The 19,706-nt window shown below is 67.4% G+C and overlaps 2 protein-coding genes across 2 annotated transcripts; both read left to right on the top strand.

The window, feature by feature from the left end:
• The first annotated feature begins 1,043 nt into the window (after window positions 1-1,043).
• Window positions 1,044-14,661, top strand: C23H2orf42 (chromosome 23 C2orf42 homolog). The gene is made up of 10 exons (XM_086477060.1): window positions 1,044-1,077; window positions 2,429-3,296; window positions 4,025-4,135; window positions 4,475-4,579; window positions 6,059-6,163; window positions 8,206-8,313; window positions 9,080-9,180; window positions 9,308-9,470; window positions 11,277-11,424; window positions 14,532-14,661. The coding sequence occupies exons 2-10, from the start codon at window positions 2,441-2,443 to the stop codon at window positions 14,659-14,661; spliced, it is 1,827 nt and encodes a 608-aa protein (XP_086333186.1). The 5' UTR covers window positions 1,044-1,077; window positions 2,429-2,440.
• A 691-nt stretch (window positions 14,662-15,352) lies between these two features.
• Window positions 15,353-18,021, top strand: MRPS24 (mitochondrial ribosomal protein S24). The gene is made up of 4 exons (XM_086477232.1): window positions 15,353-15,385; window positions 16,417-16,485; window positions 16,560-16,671; window positions 17,711-18,021. The coding sequence occupies exons 1-4, from the start codon at window positions 15,353-15,355 to the stop codon at window positions 17,992-17,994; spliced, it is 498 nt and encodes a 165-aa protein (XP_086333358.1). The 3' UTR covers window positions 17,995-18,021.
• Window positions 18,022-19,706: the final 1,685 nt, after the last annotated feature.

Below are 19,706 nucleotides of genomic sequence, written 5' to 3'. Positions count from 1 at the left end.
AGCCGCCGCGTCTTCAGCCTTCGCTCCGTTTTAACAGAGCCTCTTGTATAAAGCCTCCGCCTCCGCTTGGGTTACACCGGGGTTTTTTTGACGATAAATTATTCGTTTACATCGGTTTTGTATCTCAGCGTCTTTTTCAGGGTCGTCTTTGCCTTACGACGGGGGAAGGGGGACGCTCGCCCGCAAGGATTTCCACCCTGGGACGGCGAAAATCCCGTTACTCAAATGTGACAAAATTCCTACGAACCAGCCGGGTCGTTGTTTTGGGTTTTTTTGTTGGTTTTTTTTTTTTTTTTTTTTTTTTTACTGATTTCAGCATTTACATGTACCGATTATGTAAAATATTTTGGCAAATTAATATTTTGCACAACCGTTCGCCGCCGTTGTACGTTTCCTTATTTAAAGGTGGGAGGCCGAGTCCTTCGACGCGAGTTACGCCTCGGATCTTGGGGTTTTTCTTCGTTTTATTTTAAAGTTTTTTGCACATTCTGGTATCTTGGTGGGTTTAAGAAATTGTGTAAAACTTCCCCCAGGTCGTTTGCCCCTCCCGGGGGAGGGGGGCGGGACCGGAGCTCTGCAAACCTGCAACATTCAGAGGCCAAACCCGGTATTTTCTCTCCTACCTCTTGACCAAGTTTTCCCAAAAAGGGAAAAAAAAAAAAAAAAAAACAAAAAAAAGGAAAAAAAAAAACAAAAAAGACAAAAAAAGGGAAAAAAAAACCAAACCGGAGCTCGTTGTGTGCTCTCTTTTCTTACTCCGTGTCCTCGCCCTCCCCGGGCCGAAGCGGGCGGGAGGGAAGCGGCTGTTTGGGGGGAAAAAAGGCCGAAATTGGTCAATTATTGGTGCAAAGGCGGCGCGGGGCGCGCTGGGAGGTGTAGTCCGCGGAGGCGCCGCAGCGCGCAGGCGCGCTGCGGCGCCTCCGCGGACTACACCTCCCAGCGCGCCCCGCGGCTCCGCCGTCACGTGGTGTCGGCGGCCCAATGGGAGTCGAGCAGGCGGGCGCCATGACGGAGGCGGAGCGTTGAGCGGCCTCGCGGCGGTCCGGGCAGGAGCGGGGGGCGCGCGCCGCCGCCCAGGTAAAAGGCGGGAGGGTGGGCGCCGCGCCCGCGGGACAGGAAGTGACATCAGGGGAAGGGCGGGAGGGAAACGGCGCGTGGGGTGGCTTGGAAGTTGGGGGGGGGGGGGGGGGGAAGCACGGCGGGGCGGGAATGTCGGCGGGGTGCGACGTCACGGCGACGCCACGGCGGTGACGTCAGCGCACACCGGGGATGACGGGGAGGGGGGAGGTGAGGCGTTGTCGTTGAGGCCCAACCGGTGAGGGCGGTCCCGGGCCTGCTCCTGAGGCCAACCGGGGCCTGGTCGTGAGGTGACCGCGGCGGAGGGGAGGCCCCGCTCCGGGTACCCCGGCCCTACCGCACCCCGGGGGAAGCGGGGAAGCCCGGCCTGGCCTGTGCTGGTTCCCCGGGCCCCGCTGGTTCCCCGGACCCCGCTGATTCCCCGGGCCCCGCAGGCCTCGGTGAGGCGGGGGGCCGGGAGCTCAGCCTTCCCGCTCCTGGCAAGCTTTAGCCCCATTTTACCCACTTTTTAGCCCCATTTTACCCCACTCAGCCCGGGATAAAACCCCACCGGGAGCTGCCTTTCGGCTGGGCGCCGTCTCCCGGTGACAATAAACATCCCCGTCTCTCGCCTTGGCTGCGTGCGGCGCCGGCTTTTCCCCCGGGAAAAAAGAAAATAAAAAGAGGGGGTTTTGGTGGTGGCGGTGGAGGCAGGCGTGAGCGGGGGGGGGGGCTCTCCCGCGGGGTCGAGGGGGGCTGGGCAGCCCTCCCTGCCCGCCTCGTGTCCTGGGACAGGGCGCTGTGTGAGGGGGAAAAGGCGGTTGGCAGAGGAGAAGCGCTTGAAGCTTCGGAGCCGGTGGCTCGTCCAAGCGCCGGGGCAGCTCGCTGGGAGTCACCATCTTGCTCCTTGGCTGCTCACCGGGTGCGAAAGCCTGACCTGGGAGGATTTGAGGGGAATCGCCCTCTTTCTGTCCCATTGTCACTGCCTTGGACCTTTGGGGTCGCTCCAAGCAGCTGCGGCACGCTCGGCAGGCGCTCTGTGCATCCCCTCAGCCACGTGTCCCCGCCTTCCTTTACATCCCACATCCCTTATTTAATGTATTTACCCCCGGGGGGGTGAACCCATGGCTTGGGCCACAAGCATGCAGGTGCCAGAATCCCTCCTTTTAGCCTCGTTTTCCTCCTGCGCTGCCGAGAGTGGGAAATAGGAGAAGGCGGGCGCCGGGGCGGAGGTGTCGGGGTGCTGGGCTTCCAGGGGCGGCCCCGTGGTGGTCGCACCGCGCTGTGCCACGTCACGCCCGGGTGTGATAACGCTTTGGGTGAGCACGCACACATGCACACACACCCCCGCCGCTGATCTCTGCCTTTCCAGGTTCACCGGAGGATGGAGCCGGCGTCGGTGAGGACCAAAGTCCCCTCCTTCCTGTCCGACCTGGGGAAGGCCACGCTCCGGGGCATCCGAAAATGCCCCCGCTGCGGCACTTACAACGGCACCCGAGGCCTGAGCTGCAAGAACAAGAACTGCGGGACCGTCTTCCGTTACGGCACCCGCAAGCAGCCCAGCGCCGACGCCGTCAAGATCATCACCGGCTCCGACTTACAGGTTTATTCGGTGCGGCAGAGGGACCGGGGACCGGATTACCGGTGTTTTGTGGAGCTGGGGGTCTCGGAGACGGCCATCCAGACGGTGGACGGGACCATCATCACGCAGCTCAGCTCCGGCCGCTGCTACGTGCCGTCGTGCCTGAAAGCCGCCGCGCAAGGCGTGGTGGAGAACCAGTGCCAGCACGTCAAACTGGCCCTGAACTGCCAGACCGAGGCCACCCCGCTCACCCTGAAGAGCTCGGTGCTCAACTCCATGCAGGCCTCGCCCGAAACCAAACAGACCCTATGGCAGCTGGCCACCGAGCCCACGGGGCCGCTGGTGCAGCGCATCACCAAGAACATCCTGGTGGTGAAGTGCAAGGCCAGCCAGAAGCACAGCCTCGGCTACCTGCACGCCTCCTTCGCCCAGAAGGTGAGCACGAAGACGCTGGCCGACCACCGCTTCTCCTGCTCCTGCCAGGCTCTGAAGCCCGGCAAGGGGGGCCCAGCTGAGGAGGAGGAGGAGGAGGAGGAGGAGGCGGCGGCGGCGCCGGTGCCGCCGCGCTGCATTCACTTCTTCGCCTGCATCTGCGCCTTCGCCAGCGACGAGAGCCTGGCGCAGGAGTTCGCCGACTTCCTCGCCTACGACTCCGGGGGTGGGTAGCGGGGAGGGGGGACGACACGCAGAGGATTTCGGGGGACGGGGGGGTGTCGAGGGGCTGGGTCAGGCCTCCTGCTCGCTCCCCGGCAGCTGCTGCCCGCTGCCCCTCCGTTAGCCGGGGGCTTTATTCCCTCTGCAAGCAGAGAGCTTTTGGGAGGCGGGGGGGAGTGAGTCCTCCTGGGCTGCAGTTTGTGCCAGTGTGTGGGAGCAGAGCGGGGGGGGCTCGCTGTGCTCCCCTGGGAGCTGGCGTGGGGGCAAGATCCTGCTGGGTTTTGGGGTGATTCGGGTTCCCCTTCTGGGCTGGGAGCTGGTGTCCTCTTCGCTTTGGGCCTGAGCAGCGCTGGGGGAAGCCCAGCTTGTTGTGACCCCCTGCTCCTGCCTCTGGGGTTGTCCCCTGAGGGGGGTTGGGTGGCCCGATAGGTGCACCCGGATCATCCCCCCCCTGTCTTTAGGCACTCGGAGGTGAAACTCCACCCCGAGCAGAGCGACCTGGGTGGTGTGAGGGAGTTAAAAGCACCGCTCCCCTCAGCGTCCTCCCCCGGAGCAGCACGTCTGCAGGGCTGGGAGGGCTTGGGGGGGTTCTGAGGAGGTTTGGGGTGCGCTGGGATGTCTCGGGGGGAGCATTCACCAGCTTGGGGGGGTGACACACACACGTGAGACCCCCCCCACGTCCCCGCAGTGTGGTTGGGATGCTTTGAAGGACAGAGTCTGTGTTTCTCCAAGGTCTGAAGGGGCTCGTGGTCCCGCAGCTGGTCGGCGGCCCCGAATCCACGGTGCAGGCTGGGGAGGCGGCTGCTGCCAAGCCCAAGAAGAGGAAAAAGGACCTGACGCCTGGTGAGTGTCACCCGGGGGCTCTGCGGGCTGGGGGGGGGGGACGGGACACGGGCTGAAGCTGAAAGGCGTTGCCCGGCGGGGGACCACGGCAGGAGGGGCAGCCCCGCCGTGACCTGCTGGGTGTGGAGCTTTGGGAGAGGCTCGGGGTGCCGCCACGCTCCTGCCCCGCGTCCCGGGGGGGGCTTTTGGTGTTCGCTCGTGGCGTTGAGGTGGAAGAGCCGCGGTGACAGCCCGCCCTAAGGAGCCTTCTCCCTCCCACCCGCCCTGCCGGAGGCACGGGGGGGGGGCCGGCAGACCCCTGGCACTCGTGCACCGACGCTCTCTGCCCTGATCCCTCAGGGGTGCAGGCGCCCAGCCCTCTCCTGGCTCCGGACCCCGCTCCCAGCACGCCCCGGAGGAGCAGCCTGAAGAAACCGGCCGTCGCCTCCGCGCTGAAGAGACAAGGTGAGCCTCGGCCGCGGCGCCCGGGTGTCGCGGTAGGGACCGACACCGACAAAAAAACATGTAAAAAAAGGCAGCCTCTATTAAGTTAAAAAAGCCGAGGTGGCAGAAGAAGCGTTCCCTTTTATCACCTCTCTTAGCTGTCCCCCGGTTCATGCCCTGAGGCTGCTGAAACGATCCGCTCAGGACCTCTGTCCCTTCGCCCCTGTTCACATCCTGACGGGCTGGAGCTCCTACTGTGTTTCCCACTTCATTCTCTTGCCAAATTCCTGCTCTGGGGTATTCACGTGTTCAGTCTCAGCCTTGCTCAGGCTCTTCTCACCTCCTCAGCCCTGTTTACAACACTCTTCACCCGCTTCTTTCATCCTCTCCCAGCTGTACTGGGATGCTGCCGAGGCCAACTTCATCTTCCTCAGTCAGGCTACCCCTGACACCCGGGGACCGGGTGGGCGCCCGCGGCCGTTGGGTTGGCGCCGCCGTGACCCCGCGGAGGGGGCGGCCGAGCCCTCGCTGCCCCTCGCTCGCTGCGGGAGGGGAAGAGGGGGCTGGGGCAGCGGGGGGCTGCGTGCGCCTGGGGGGGCCTGGCACGGCCCTGGCTGGCCGTGGAGAGGGACGGCGCCAGCGTCGTGCCGTGGTGGCTCTTCGGTGGGTTGAGCTTGAAGGAGTCGGCGCGCGGTGGCGCCGGCGTGAGCGGGGCGGTGGTGCCTGCCGAGGCGAGGAGGCGCCCTCCTGGGTCAGAGGGCTGGGCCAGCCAGCTCGGGCAGGGCGCTGGGGTGGTTTGGTTGCCTCCTGGTATCTCCTGGTGCTGCTGGGGGGGGATGGTGGTGCTTGTGGCCAGGGCAGCTGTGGTCGGTGGTGGCAGATTCTTGGCTCAGAAGCACCGGCTGGGTGCGGGGAGCACGTGAGCTGGGAATGTGGGTCACCCCGGCCACCTCGGGGAGCTTGTCCTGGGCCCGTGTGGTCTCCGAGCTGGCGGCTGCGTGTTGATACGTGTCGGTACGCGGTGTTTGGAGAGGGAAGGGTCAGTCCAGCACCGTGTGAGCCTGTGGGTCTTCCCAGAGCCCCTTAGAGAAAGCCCCTCTCCGTGCTGGTGATGGGCCGTGCTGGGGTAGGAGCCTTGGTTCGGTGCCTTTGTTCCTCTTGGCTTTTGTTTTGGCCTGGAAAGTGGTACAAATCTCTTCGGTTTTCCCCCTTTCCCCCCTCCAAGACAGAGCACATCCCTCTGGCCCCGGCTCGTTGGGCTCCTGCAAACACCCCTGGGAGGGTGTCGGTGCTCTCAGGGAGGGTGAGGGTCCCGCTCCCGGGGATGGTGACGGCGAAAGGGAGGGGGCAGTTGTACCGTGGGGCCGAGGCGGCGGCTCTTGCGGAGGGCAGCCGGGGCGGGGGGTGGGTTCACCAGCAGACCCTTGCGCTTCCAGGCGCCGGGAGCGAGGCTGGTGGGACCCGCTGGGGATGCTGAAGGCCTTTCCCTGTCTCTTGCAGGCTGTGCCCAGCTGCTGGACGAGTCGCAGGTGACTCTCTCCTTCCAGGACTGGCTGGCCAGCGTCACGGAGCGCATCCATCAGACCATGCATTACCAGTTTGAGGGTAAGGCCGTGGGGAGGGGGGGGGGGGGGCCTTTGGGACGAGCTGCGAATGGTGTTGTGCCCTGGGAAGGTTCTACTGGTTTGGGTTTGTTTCCTGACCGTGGAGTTAATGCTCACGGGCAGCTGGTGCTGGGGTTTGTGCTGGGGAAGGGGGAAATTCCCTCGGAGCTTATCCATGCTGGAATTCAACCTGCCTGGGGCCGGGCAGAGGAGGGGAGGTGGGGTGGGCTGCGGGGAAGGGAGCTGCCTGAGGGGGTGTGAGCTCTCAGCGATGCTGCTGCCATCCTCATCCTCGTCCTCGTCCGTACCCCGAAGGCAGGGGTGGCTTGTGGCTGCCAGGGTGGGACACACACACACAGGCACACACACACACACGCACACACACACACTGCTGTCACCTGCACCACCCTGCTGCCCCAGTGACCGAGCGGCGTGGGACTCGACTGACTGGTGCAGGCAGTGGGGGACGTCTCTGGAGCCAGAGGATTGGTTTAGGGCTGTAAAAACATCTTTTTTTGGGGGGGAGGCAGGGGCTTCATAAATCTCTTGGCTGGGAGAGCTGTGCCTGGCTGGCAGCTGGGCTCCCGTGAAGAGAAGGACCCCAAGAAGCGCCTGGAGGGGAGCAGCTCTTTACCAGCCCCCTCAGAGCACCGTAAGACAGACAGACGCGTGTCCTGCTGTCCCTGGACAGTGCCATCGAGCACACCAGCCTCTGGCAAGCTGCTGGCAGGGACAGGCAAGAGCTGCGATGTGTTGTGCTGGGGTCACAGTGGGACTCGGTGACCTGAAGGGGCTTTTCGGACCTGAAAGTGACTCTGTGGTGCTCAAAGACGGTGACGTTGTCACTGCGTCGCCCCAGCTTAGCAAACAGTGACCAAGGGGGCACAGCCCCAGCTCCCCAGGACGAGGCAGAGAGGGACAGGCTGGTCCAGGGCAGGGTTGGGAGGATGGAGGGACTGGGGGCTCCAGCACAGCCAGCCCCAGGGGCTCAGAAGGATCGTAGGATCTCCCAAGGTGGAAGGGACCCACTCCTTGCTCCTCCCAAGACGGCGGAGATGTTGCTCGATGCGGCGGGAGGGAGCAAAGCCAGCAGGGCCAGGCTCTGCTCCGCAGCACCCAGAGATGGAACTGTCATAGTCAAGTTTGGATTTTGAATAGATAATTACTTTCATTGATAACTAATTGCTTTTAATGAACGACTTAATTGCTTTAAGGACTAACTAGCGCTTCGTATTGATGATATTAGTTTACATTGTAGTAAGAAACACCCAAAACCTCCCTGATGCTCAGAAACAGCAGCTGCTGCCTCGCAGAGAAGGTCAAAGCTAAAGCTGCTGCTCATGGTGGAACTGCCCAGAACAGAACAGGGAGGCAGGAGACAGGGACAGGGAGGGAAAGTGCCCGTTCTTGGCGTGAATTATCTTATGGGATGAAACCAGAGAAACTAAGGAGTGTTGAGGTGAAGACCCTCACCTCCTCCCCGTCCTGGTTTGTAGATCTGAGATCTGGATTAGTGAAATAACCCGTGGTTATATTAGTATAAGAATACTCATGGAATTAGTTAATAGGGTGGAGCAATCAGTGTAAATATCAAAATTAATAGCGGGCATAACATGCAGCTGACGTTGAAATAGGTTAAAGACCACGACTTTGCAGAGAAAGGGTATAAAATGCTGAATTTTTTGATGTAACTTTGAAACACGTCAGAGGGAGCCACCCCCCGTGCTCCCAGCGCCGCCGTAAAGAAGCGCCGGCGTCTCTGCCGCGGGGGAGAGGAGTTTGCCGCCGTGACGGCGACCCTTTGCCAACAGAACAGGAGGCAAAGGACACAGAGCGAAGCACCAGGCTCTGCCTTCAAGGAACTATTTTACTGTGAAGGTGCCCGGACACCAGCAGCGCTCTGCAGCGCGCGCCGCAGCGATACTCCTGACATCACCAGCGCAGCCCCTTGCCCCTAAGCCCCCCCAGCACCGCCCCCCCCCCCCCCCTTGCCCTCACCCCCCTGTCTTCTTGTTCGTGCCCACCCCCCCCCCCCCCCCCCAGGCAAGCCCGAGCCGCTGGTGTTCCACATCCCTCAGGCTTTCTTCGACGCCCTGCAGCAGAGGATCTCCAGCGGGAGCACGAAGAAGAGGCTGCCCAACTCCACGACAGGTAAGGCAGGGACACGCTCGCCCCCCCCCCCCCAGATCACCCCAGGAGATTCCTCCCTCCCTCCCTCCCTCCCCCCTGCTGGTTTCCAGCAGCTTCTCCTCTCGCTCCAGCAAGTGGGAAATCCCCCAGCTCCGTGAGCAAACCCCGGGGCAGAGGGCAGGAGGGAGGTGGGACACGCCGGGGGGCTGCTGTCAGCTCCCCCCTACGCCCAAACCTGCCTCCCTGACCCCGGGCACCGGCTCTCGGGGTTGAGCAGAGCGCAAGAGCAGCTCGAGCCGGGGCTGCGGGGGCAGCTGCAGCCCCTCAGTGTGTCCCGCTTGCTCCTCGGGTCGCCTCCCCCCAGCTCCGCTGCCCCCCAGGGGGAAGCTCACAGCCAGGAGGACACTTGCCAGCACCCAGAGCTGCTTCACCCCCCTCGCTCCTGCCCCGGCGTGGGAGCAGAAAGCTGCAGCGAGGCCTGGGGAGCACCAGCACCGGCTCCTTTGTGCCCCCACCCCCCCCCCACCCCCCCCATCTCCCCTTAACCTGCGCCATCAAACCCCAGCGGAGACAAAGCCCCTCTTGGAGCTGGTTCAGGTTCGCTCCGTGAAGCGAGGACACAGCCCGCCGCTGCGGAGCTGCCCCCCGCCCCGAGCAGGCTGGAGGGAGAGCTGTGGACACCGGGGGGGGTGGGGGGGAAAAACCCAAAAAAACCCCAAATCAGGGAGAAGCAGCAGCACAGAGTGAGCCCTGTGTCCTCCCTCACCGTCCTTTCCCCTCCCCGCAGCTTTTGTCCGCAAGGACGCCCTTCCCCTGGGCACCTTCTCCAAGTACACGTGGCACCTCACCAACGTCCTGCAGGTCAAGCAGATCTTCGACACGCCGGAGGTAAGGGGCAGGTAGGGGTGTGGAGGCAGCCCCCTGGCCCCATCCCCACATCCCCACCCCCTTCCCTCAGCGCCCCCTCACCCCGGGTACCCCCCGTCCCCGTCCCCGTCCCGTCCTTTGCCGGCAGCTGCCGCTGGAGATCACCCGCAGCTTCGTCCAGAACCGGGACGGGACCTACGAGCTCTTCAGGTGCCCCAAGGTGGAGGTGGAGAGCATCGCCGAGGCCTACGGGCCGCTGGAGAAGCAGCCGGCCATCCGGCCCCTGGAGCTCAAGACCTTCCTCAAAGTGGGTGAGTGGGGCCAGCAACAGCCCCCCCCCCCCCCCTTCCCCACCGGGCAGCCCCCCCAATTCCCTCCCCAGGAGCTCCAGGGATCAGACTGGGCTGGGGTGGGAGGGGGATCAGCAGAGCTGCCACCCCCCAGGGGCAATAACCCCCCCCATCACTGGGCAGCCCCCCCAATTCCCTCCCCAGGAGCTCCAGGGATCAGACTGGGCTGGGGTGGGAGGAGGATCAGCAGAGCTGCCACCCCCCAGGGGCAATAACCCCCCCATCACTGGGCAGCCCCCCCAGTTCCCCCCCCAGGGGCAATAACCCCCCCCCATCACTGGGCAGCCCCCCCAGTTCCCTCCCCAGGGGTCAGGCTGGGCTGGGGGGGGGGAGGATAAGCAGAGCTCCCCCCCCAGGGGCAATAACCCCCCCATCACTGGGCAGCCCCCCCAGTTCCCTCCCCAGGAGCTCCAGGGGTCAGACTGGGCTGGGGCAAGGGGGGGATCAGCAGAGCTCCCCCCCCAGGGGCAATAACCCCCCCCACCACTGGGCAGCCCCCCCAGTTCCCTCCCCAGGGGTCAGGCTGGGCTGCGGGGGGAGGACACCAGCAGAGCTCCCCCCCCAGGGGCAATAACCCCCCCCCCCATCACTGGGCAGCCCCCCCAGTTCCCTCCCCAGGAGCTCCAGGGATCAGACTGGGCTGGGGCGGGGGGGGGGGGGGGGATCAGCAGAGCTCCCCCCCCAGGGGCAATAACCCCACCATCACCAGGCAGCCCCCCCAGTTCCCCCCCCCAGGGGCAATAACCCCCCCCATCATTGGGCAGCCCCCCCAGTTCCCTCCCCAGGGGTCAGGCTGGGCTGGGGGGGAGGACACCAGCAGAGCTCCCCCCCCAGGGGCAATACCCCCCCCCCCCCATCACTGGGCAGCCCCCCCAATTCCCTCCCCAGGAGCTCCAGGGATCAGACTGGGCTGGGGCAGGGGGGGGATCAGCAGAGCTCCCCCCCCAGGGGCAATAACCCCCCCATCACTGGGCAGCCCCCCCAATTCCCTCCCCAGGAGCTCCAGGGATCAGGCTGGGCTGGAGGGGGGGGGGACACACACCAGCAGAGCTGCCCCCCCCCAGGGGCAACAACCTCCCCCACCCCAAAAGCAGCAGCAGCCCAAGCCCCCCCTGCCAGGAGCGAGACCCCTGTTGGAGCTGCAGAGCATGGGGGGGGGGGGGGTCCCAGCAAGAAGAGCCCCCCCCAGGGCCCTGCCAGCTCTCCCCAGCACCCAGAGAGGTCCCCACCAACACCCCCACCCAGGGGGGGGCCTCAGTCATAAGGGTCCCCCTCTTCAGCCCCCCCCCCCGCCCACCCAGGGGTGTGGGTCCCCCTGGGGGAAACACCCCCCCCCCACCACCACCTGGGGGGGGAACTGGGGGCTGCCCAGTGATGGGGCGGTTATTACCCCTGGGGGGGGGGGAGCTCTGCTGATCCTCCCCCCCCTCCCCACCAGCCACGGGGTCAGATGCTGGTCCCCACCCTCCAATAAAAAAAAACCCATCTCAAACACCCCAGATCTCCCCCAGCCCCCCCCCCCCCCCCCCCCCAAAAAAATTGGCCAAAATCACCCCCACACCCCCCCCCCCCCCCGAGGGGTCCCTTCTCTGCTGCTTCTCCTGCTCCAGCCACCTGCAAAGAAAAATGAACAAAATGATGAAACACGCACAAAAAAATAACTCGCCCGCCCTGGCCAGGGGAGGGGGGCACATACCCCCCAGCAGGGGGGCGGGGGGGGGGACACACGACCCCCCAACCCACTCTTCTCCCCCTCTTTCCCCCCAGGAAACACCTCCCCCACCCAGAAGGAGCCGACCCCCTTCACCATCGAGTGGATCCCCAACATCCTCCCCCAGGCCCGCATCGGGGAGCTCCGCATCAAGTTCCAGTACGGACACCACGGCGGCCCCCAGCCCACCCCCGGACCCCCCCGGCAACCCCCCCCCCGCCGCCGAGCCGCCCCTCCACCTCGCCCCCCTCACCGCCATCGCCTTCCCCTGAGCCCCCCGGCACGGCTGGGATTGGGGGGGGGGGGGGGGACACACACGGGACAAGGGGACAGACACACACGGTTCCAGGACCCCCCTGCTGGGGTTGGGGGGGGGGGGGGGACACACAAACGGCTTCAGGACACACACCCCCCCCCCCCCGCAAAGAGACACGACCACCACCGGCCTCCCCAAAATAAAACTGCCCTTCACTGGGTGCCCTGAGCCTTCCCTGCCCCCACCATACCTTGGGGGGGGGGGGGGGGGGGCGGGGGGGGGGGGGGGGGGGGGGGGAGCTGGGGGCTACACGTGGGGAACCCCAGGGCTCAACTGGGGGCTGCAGCCAGGGCCCAGCACCCACCCAGAGCCCAGGGGGGGGGCCCTGCCACACCCCCCCCACCAGCCCCCCCCCAAAGGGGGGAGCTCCCCCCAACCAAGGGGGCTCATTAGGGGGGGGGGGGGGTGTCCCCTACCCCCATCTCCCCACACTGCTCAGCCCGGCATCTGCTCGGCTGCGGCTCCTGCACCACATCCTTGGGGGGGGGGGGGGGGGGCCCACACACAGAGACCCCCCCCCCAGCACCCACTGGCACCCCAGCCAGGGATGGGGACCCCCCAGGGCAGCACCCCAGCCCAGCCAGAGCCCCCCCGCCCCACCTTACCCCCTCGCTCCAGGGCTCCAGCAGCACCCAGGACACCCAGCGCCAAGCCCAAACCACAAACTGGGGGGGCCCAGCCAAGACCCCCACCCCAGCACAAAGCCAGCCCCCCCCCCCCCCCCCCCAGGGAACCCCTGGGGCTGCCCCACCACCACCCATCACCCACAGGACAAGGGAAGGGGTCCCCCCAGACCCCCACCCCCCCCCCCAGGATCCCCCCCCCCAGACCCACACCAAAGCCCCCCCAGGGGTCCCCTACAGCCCCCCCCCCCCCCCCCCCCCCCCCAGCACCAGTAACCCCTGGAAAACAAAACTCCCCCTCATAGGGGGTCCTGAGCCCCCCTGCAGCCGCCATGGGGGGGGGCACAGCTGGGGGCTACACCTGGGGAGCCCCCCCCCCCCCCAGGGCAGCTGGGGGGACACCCCCACCCCCCTCACAGCACCGTGGGGACACAGCACCCCCAAACCCACCGGGGGGGGGCTGGGGGGGAGGGCACCCAGCCGTGCTCTGGGCCCCCCCAGCAGCTCCCCAGGCACCAGCCAGCACCCACACAGGGTGGGAGCCGCCGCAACAGGCACCCAGGAGCCCCCAGTGATTCCCAGTAGGCACCCAGGAGACACCCCCCCCCTGCCCCAGTAGCTCACCATAGGCAGCAGCCAGCTCTCAGGAGCTCCCAGCACCTCCCAGTAAGCACCCAGGAGCCTCCCAGCAACTCTCCAGGGGCAGCAGCCAGCTCTCAGAAACCCCCAGCACCTCCCAGCAAGCAGCCAGGAGCTCCCAGTAGCTCCCAACAAGCACCCAGGAAGCAGCAGTTAGCTCCCCAGCAGGCACCCAGCAGCCCCCCCACAACGCCCAGTAGCTCCAGCAGGCGCTGAGGAGCTCCAGTAGGCAACCCAGAACCCCCCAGTAGGCAGCAGCTACCTCCCAGCAGCCACCTAGGAGCCCCCAGCAGCCCCTCACAACACCCAGTAGCTCCCAGCAGGCACCGAGGAGCGCCCCCAGTAGCTCCCAGTAGGCAGCCCAGGACCCTCAGTAGGCAGCAGTTAGCTTCCAGCAGGCACCTAGGAGCCCCCAGTAGCTCCCAGTAGGCACCCCAGAACCCCCAGTAGACAGCAGTTAGCTTCCAGCAGGCACCTAGGAGCCCCCAGTAGCTCCCAGTAGGCACCCCAGAACCCCCAGTAGACAGCAGCTAGCTCCCAGCAGGCACCCAGGAGCCCCCAGCAGCCCCTCACAAAGCCCAGTAGCTCCCAGCAGGCACTGAGGAGCCCCAGTAGCTCCCAGTAGGCACCCCAGAACGCCCAGTAGGCACCTAGGAGCCCCCAGCAGCCCCTCACAAAGCCCAGTAGCTCCCAGCAGGCACCGAGGAGCGCCCCCAGTAGCTCCCAGTAGGCAGCCCAGGACCCTCAGTAGGCAGCAGTTAGCTTCCAGCAGGCACCTAGGAGCCCCCAGTAGCTCCCAGTAGGCACTCCAGGACCCCCAGTAGACAGCAGCTAGCTCCCAGCAGGCACTGAGGAGCCCCCAGTAGCTCCCAGTAGCATCCCAGAACGCCCAGCAGGCACCCAGGAGCCCCCAGCAGCCCCTCACAAAGCCCAGTATCTCCCAGCAGGCACTGAGGAGCCCCCAGTAGCTCCCAGTAGGCACCCCAGAATGCCCAGTAGGCACCTAGGAGCCCCCAGCAGCCCCTCACAAAGCCCAGTAGCTCCCAGCACGCACCCAGAAGCCCCCAGTAGCTCCCCATGGGCAGCAGCAGCCAGCTCTCAAGAGCCCCCAGTACCTCCCAACAAGCCCCCAGTAGCTCCCAGCAGCCCCCATGGGACGCAGCTGTGCTGGGGAGGGGGCCGAGCCCCCCCCGGCAGTTGGGGGGGTCCTTCCTTCGCAGCACCCAGACACCCTGCCCGGGGTGGGGGGGTCGCTCTGTGTCCCCCCCTCTGTCCCCAGCGATGGCCCATGGCCAGCCCCTCGCACGAGGGGGACGTCACCTTGCCCGCGGGTACTGGGGGACACTGGGAGCACTGTGGGATACTGGGGTACTGGGGATAATGGGAGCACAGGGGGGCAATGGGGGTTATTGGGGGTAGTGGGGGGTACTGGGGGTTATTGAGGGTAATGGGGGTACAGGGGGGCAATGGGGATTATTATGGGTAATGGGGGTACGAGGTGTCATTGGGGCACTGGGAGCACTGTGGGATACTGGGGGTAATGGGAGCCCTGGGGGACACTGAGGGTAATTGAGGGTAATGGAGCTACCGGGGGGCAATGGGGGTTATTGGGGGTACTGGGAGCACTGGGGGATACTGGGGGTAAATAACCCCCATTGCCCCCCGTGCTCCCATTACCCCCAGTAACGCCCAGTAACCCTCATTACCCCCAATACTCCCCATTGCCTGCCCAGTACTCCCATTATCCCCGGTACCCCCATTACCCCCAATAACCCAAATAACCCCGGTACCCCCATTACCCCCAATAACCCAAATAACCCCAGTACCCCCATTACTCACAATAACCCCCAGTACCCCCACTAACCCCCAGTGCCCCTCCCAGTGCTCTCATTACCCCTAGTAACTCCCAATAACCCACATTACCCCAAATAACCCCCACTAACCGCCATTACCCCCACTAACCCCCAGTGCCCCCAGTGCCCCCAGTGCCCCCAGTGTCCCCAGTGCCCCCAGTGCCCCCAATAACCCCCAGTGCCCCCAGTGCCCCAGTGCCCCCAGTGCCCCCAGTGCCCCCAATAACCCCCAGTGCCCCCAGTGTCCCCAGTGCCCCCAGTGCCCCCAATAACCCCCAGTGTCCCCAGTGCCCCCAGTGCCCCCAGTGCCCCCAATAACCCCCAGTGCCCCCAGTGTCCCCAGTGCTCCCAGTGCCCCCAATAACCCCCAGTGCCCCCAATAACCCCCAGTGCCCCAGTGCCCCCAGTGCCCCCAGTGCCCCCAGTGCCCCCAGTGCCCCCAATAACCCCCAGTGCCCCCAGTGCCCCCAGTGCCCCCAGTGCCCCCAATAACCCCCAGTGCCCCCAGTGCCCTCAGTGCCCCCAATAACCCCCAGTGCCCCCAGTGCCCCCAGTGCCCCCAGTGCCCCCAGTGCCGCCAATAACCCCCAGTGCCCCCAGTGCCCCCAGTGCCCCCAGTGCCCCCAGTGCCCCCAGTGCCCCCAGTGCCGCCGTTCCTCCTCCAGCCGCCAGGGGCCGCCGCCCCTCCCCGCCGTGACAAGATGGCGGCGGCCGCGGCTGCCCGCGCGCTGCGGGTGAGGGACGGGGGGGACATGGGGGGCTCTGGGGACCCGGGGGTGGGGGGGCACCGGGGGTGGGGGCACGGGGGGTGGGGGGCACCGGGGATACAGGCGGGGGGGGGCACCGGGGACACGGGGTAGAGGGGACACCGGTTATGGAGGGCGTGGGGACCCCGGGCGTGGGGACCCCGGACATGGGGGGTGTGGGCATGGGGGGGCTCTGGGGACCCCGGGAGTGGGGGGGGGCACGTGGTGTGGGGGACACGGGGGACACTGGGTAGAGGGGACACTGGTTATGGAGGGCGTGGGGACCCGGGTGTGGGGGACACCGGGGCCACGGGGTAGGGGGGGGTCACTAGTTATGGAGGGCATGGGGGACACCAGGCATGAGGGGCTCTGGGGACCCCGGGGGTTGGGAGCACCGGGTGTGGGGGACACCGGGGATACAGAGGGTGGGGGCACCGGGGACACTGGGTAGAGGGGACACCGGTTATGGAGGGCGTGGGGACACCGAGCATGGGGGGTGTGGGTATGGGGGGGGCTCTGGGGACCCCGGTGGTGGGGGACCCCGGGTGTGGGCGACACGGGGTAGGGGGGTCACTGGTTATGGAGGGCATGGGGGACACCGGGCATGGGGCCTCTGGGGACCCCGGGGGTTGAGAGCACCGGGTGTGGGGGACACCGGGGATACAGAGGGTGGGGGGCACCGGGGACGCTGGGTAGAGGGGACACCAGTTATGAAGGGCGTGGGGACCCCGGGTGTGGGGACCCCGGACATGGGGGGGTGTGGGCATGGGTGCTCTGGGGACCCCGGGGGTGGGGAGCACCGGGTGTGGGGGACACCGGGGACACGGGGTAGAGGGGACACCGGTTATGTAGGGCATGGGGGACCCCGGGCATGGGGGGCTCTGGAGACCCGGGCGTGGGGACCCCGGGCATGGGGGGCTCTGGGGACCCCGGGCGCGGGGGGCACCAGGGACACGGGGTTTCGGGGCCACGGGGCGTGGGGGGCGCCCGCGGTCCCTCAGCCCTGTCCCCCCCCCCAGGCCGTGCCCCGCCCGCGGCCCGTCCCCGCAGCCCCCCGGCACCTCCACACCAGCCCCGCCTGCCTCAAGGTAAGCCCCGGGGGCGCCCCCTCCCCGCCGCCCCCGCCGGGCCCCCCCAGCCTCTGACCCCCCCGGCCCCACAGGCGCGGGCGGCGCGGGTGCGCGTGGGCAGAGGGGACAAGGCGGTGACCTACGAGCAGGCGCACGCCCCCCACCACATCGCCCACCGCAAGGGCTGGCTCTCCCTGCACACCGGTGGGTGCCCCCGCGCCCCCCGGGACCGCGGGGACGGGGGACGGGTGGGGATGGGGACATGGCGGGCACGGGGGCGTCGTGGGGACGGGCTGTGGGGTGTTGGGGGGGGACAGGGACGTGGGAGACCCATGGGGATTGTGGGGAGGGGGACATGGCGGGCACGGGGGCGTCGTGGGGACGGGCTGTGGGGTGTTGGGGGGGGACAGGGACGTGGGAGACCCATGGGGATTGTGGGGAGGGGGACATGGCGGGCACGGGGGCGTCGTGGGGACGGGCTGTGGGGTGTTGGGGGGGGGACAGGGACGTGGGAGACACATGGGGATTGTGGGGACAGGGACACGTGGGTATGGTGGGGACGGGGACATGGGGGGCGTGGGGGGCATCACGGGGATGGGGGGTGCGGGGATGGGGACATGGGGGGCACATGGGCATGGTGGGGAGGGGGACATGGGGGGGCGCGAGGGTGTCATGGGGACGGGCTGTGGGGTGTTGGGGGGGACAGGGACATGTGGGCATGGTGGGGACGGGGACATGGGGGGCAGGAGGGCGTCGTGGGGACAGGCTGTGGGGTGTTGGGGGGACAGGGACGCGTGGGGCCCATGGGGATTGTGGGGAGGGGGACATGGGGGGCACGTGGGGCATCGCGGGGATGGAGGGTGTGGGGATGGGGACATGGGGGGGGCACATGGGCATGGTGGGGATGGGGACATGGGGGGCCACAAGGGCATCGTGGGGACGGGCTGTGGGGTGCTGTGGGGACAGGGACGTATGGGGCCCATGGGGATTGTGGGGACAGGGACAAGGGGGGTGCGAGGGCATCATGGGGACGGGCTGTGGGGTGCTGTGGGGCCAGGGACACGTGGGGCCCGTGGGCGTCGCAGGAACGGGGACACGTGGGGCACGAGGGCATCTGTGGGGCCGGGCCGTGGGGCATCGCGGGGACAAGGCCCCGTGGGGCGCCCGGTCGCGGCGGGTGCGGGGGGGGGGGGCGCGTGGGGAGCGCCCCGGGTGCCAGCGCCGCCCCCGCGGGTGCCCGCAGGGAACCTGGCCGGGGAGCCGGGCGCGGCGGAGCGGGCGGTGGAGGACGCCTTCCTGCGCCGCTTCCTCCGCGGCACCTTCCCCGGCGCGCTGGCGGACCGGGTGGTCCTGAAGCGCCGCGCCAACCTGCTGGTGGTCTGCGCTGTGCTGGCGCGGGGGCTGCCCCCCGCCAAGCTCTACTTTCTGGTGGGCTACGCCGAGACCCTCCTCGCCCACTTCTACAAGTGCCCCGTGCGCCTGGAGCTGCAGACGGTGCCCGCCAGGGTGGTCTACAAGTACCTCTAGTGCCCGGGGAAGCGGGGGGGGGGGGCAATAAAGCGGGTTTGTGCCCACCCTGCCCCTGCCTGTGAGTCCTGGAGGGGTTTGGGGGGCTGCCTGGGCGGGGTCTGGCCCCCACCGTGTCCCTGCGCCCCACGGGGCTGCGTCCCGCTGATGGCCTCGTGCCCCGCGGGGCTCTGTCCCTGGGTGCCCCGAACGGGCCTGTGCCCGTGGTGTCCATGGGGGGCCCTGTCCCGGTGGGCCCCGTCCCTGTGCCCCACGTGTCCCTGTCCCCGCAGTGCCCACCTGCCCCGAACGGCCCCGTCCCTGTGTGTCCCCGTGCCCCACGTGTCCCGTTGTGCCCCGCACAGCCCCGTGATGCCCTCGTGCCCCATGTGGCCCCCGTCCCTCTGTGCCCCGTCGCTGCCCTGCCCCTGCGCCCCCCGTGTCCTTGTCCCCTGTGCCCCACACAGCCCCAGCCTTACGGTGCCCACGTGCCCCACAGTGCCCCGTCCTCCCCTGTGGTGCCCGTGTGTCCCGCACGTCCCCTGTCCCCACGGTGCCCTCGTGCCCCTGCCCCGCTGTGCCCCATCCTGGGGGTGCCCGTGTGCCCCACGTGTCCCTGTCCCCACGATGCCCATGTGCTCCCCCAAGTCCCCATCCCCACAGCGCCCTCGTGCCCCCCATGGCCCTGTCCCCAAGGTGCCCACATGCCCCCCAGGGCCCTGCTCCCACCGCGCCCAGTGCCTTGTCCCCACCGTCCCCCTGCACCCCACATGTCCCCCTCCCCGTGGTGCCCGCGTGCCCCCACACGTCCCGTCCCCACACCGACCCCGTGACGCTGCAGAGCCAGGACGCAGCTTCTCTATGAGGTGCCCCTGCACCCCGCTGAGTCCCAGCCCAGTTAAACCCAGTCCTGGCTCTGAGAAAACCAGCTTAAATATGACAGCAATAGAAAAAGCAGCGTCGGGAGGGAGCGGTGAGGGGCAGCGAGGCTCAGGCCTTGGCCTTGGCCTTGGCCTTGGCCTTGGCCTTGGTCTTGGCCTTGGTCTTGGTCTTGGTCTTGGTCTTGGTCTTGTCCTTGTCCTTGTCCTTGTCCTTGTCCTTGTCCTTGTCCTTGTCCTTGTCCTCGACCTCGACCTCGAAGCAGGGGTTGTCGAGGGCCAGCCCCGCACCCTGCTCTGCGCCACCCGCCGCGTCACTCGCCGCGTCGCTCGCCGTGTCCCCCGCCGTGTCCCCTGCCGGCACCCGCGGGCTGGGCCCTGCAGGGACGATGGGGGACGGTGCCAGGCTGCCACCGTCCTCCCGGGGGGGGGGGGCCCGCCGGGGACAGGGCACCGTCCCTAGGGGGAACGGGGTGGGGGGGGTCTTACCGATGTAGCTGAGGAGGACGGGGAGGAAGAGGAGGCCGTGGGCCAGCCCCACCAGGGTGATGATGAGGTTGAGGCGGAAGAAGAAGATCTGGATGAGCTGGGCCTTGGCGAAGGCCAGCACCACGATGCCGGGCAGGTTGGTCATGGCCACCCCGGCCACCACCTGCGCCAGGGACGGGGTCAGCGATGGCCGGGGAGCCCCGTCCCTCCTGTCCCCGGGGAGGGGAGGGGAGGGGAGGGGGGGGCTTGCCTGGCCGTCACCCCGCCCCGCGCCCACCTTGCTGCCCATGGTGACGGTGGCCTCGGCGGCTCGCGCCACCCGGCTGGGCTGGGCGCTGCGGGCGAAGGCGCAGGTGACGTGGGACA

This window comes from Leptosomus discolor, chromosome 23 (genome assembly GCF_034619465.1).
Source record: "Leptosomus discolor isolate bLepDis1 chromosome 23, bLepDis1.hap2, whole genome shotgun sequence".
NCBI classification, from domain to species: domain Eukaryota; kingdom Metazoa; phylum Chordata; class Aves; order Leptosomiformes; family Leptosomidae; genus Leptosomus; species Leptosomus discolor.
Note: the sequence above shows the minus strand (reverse complement) of the source record. Positions and strands in the feature narration are given on the sequence as shown.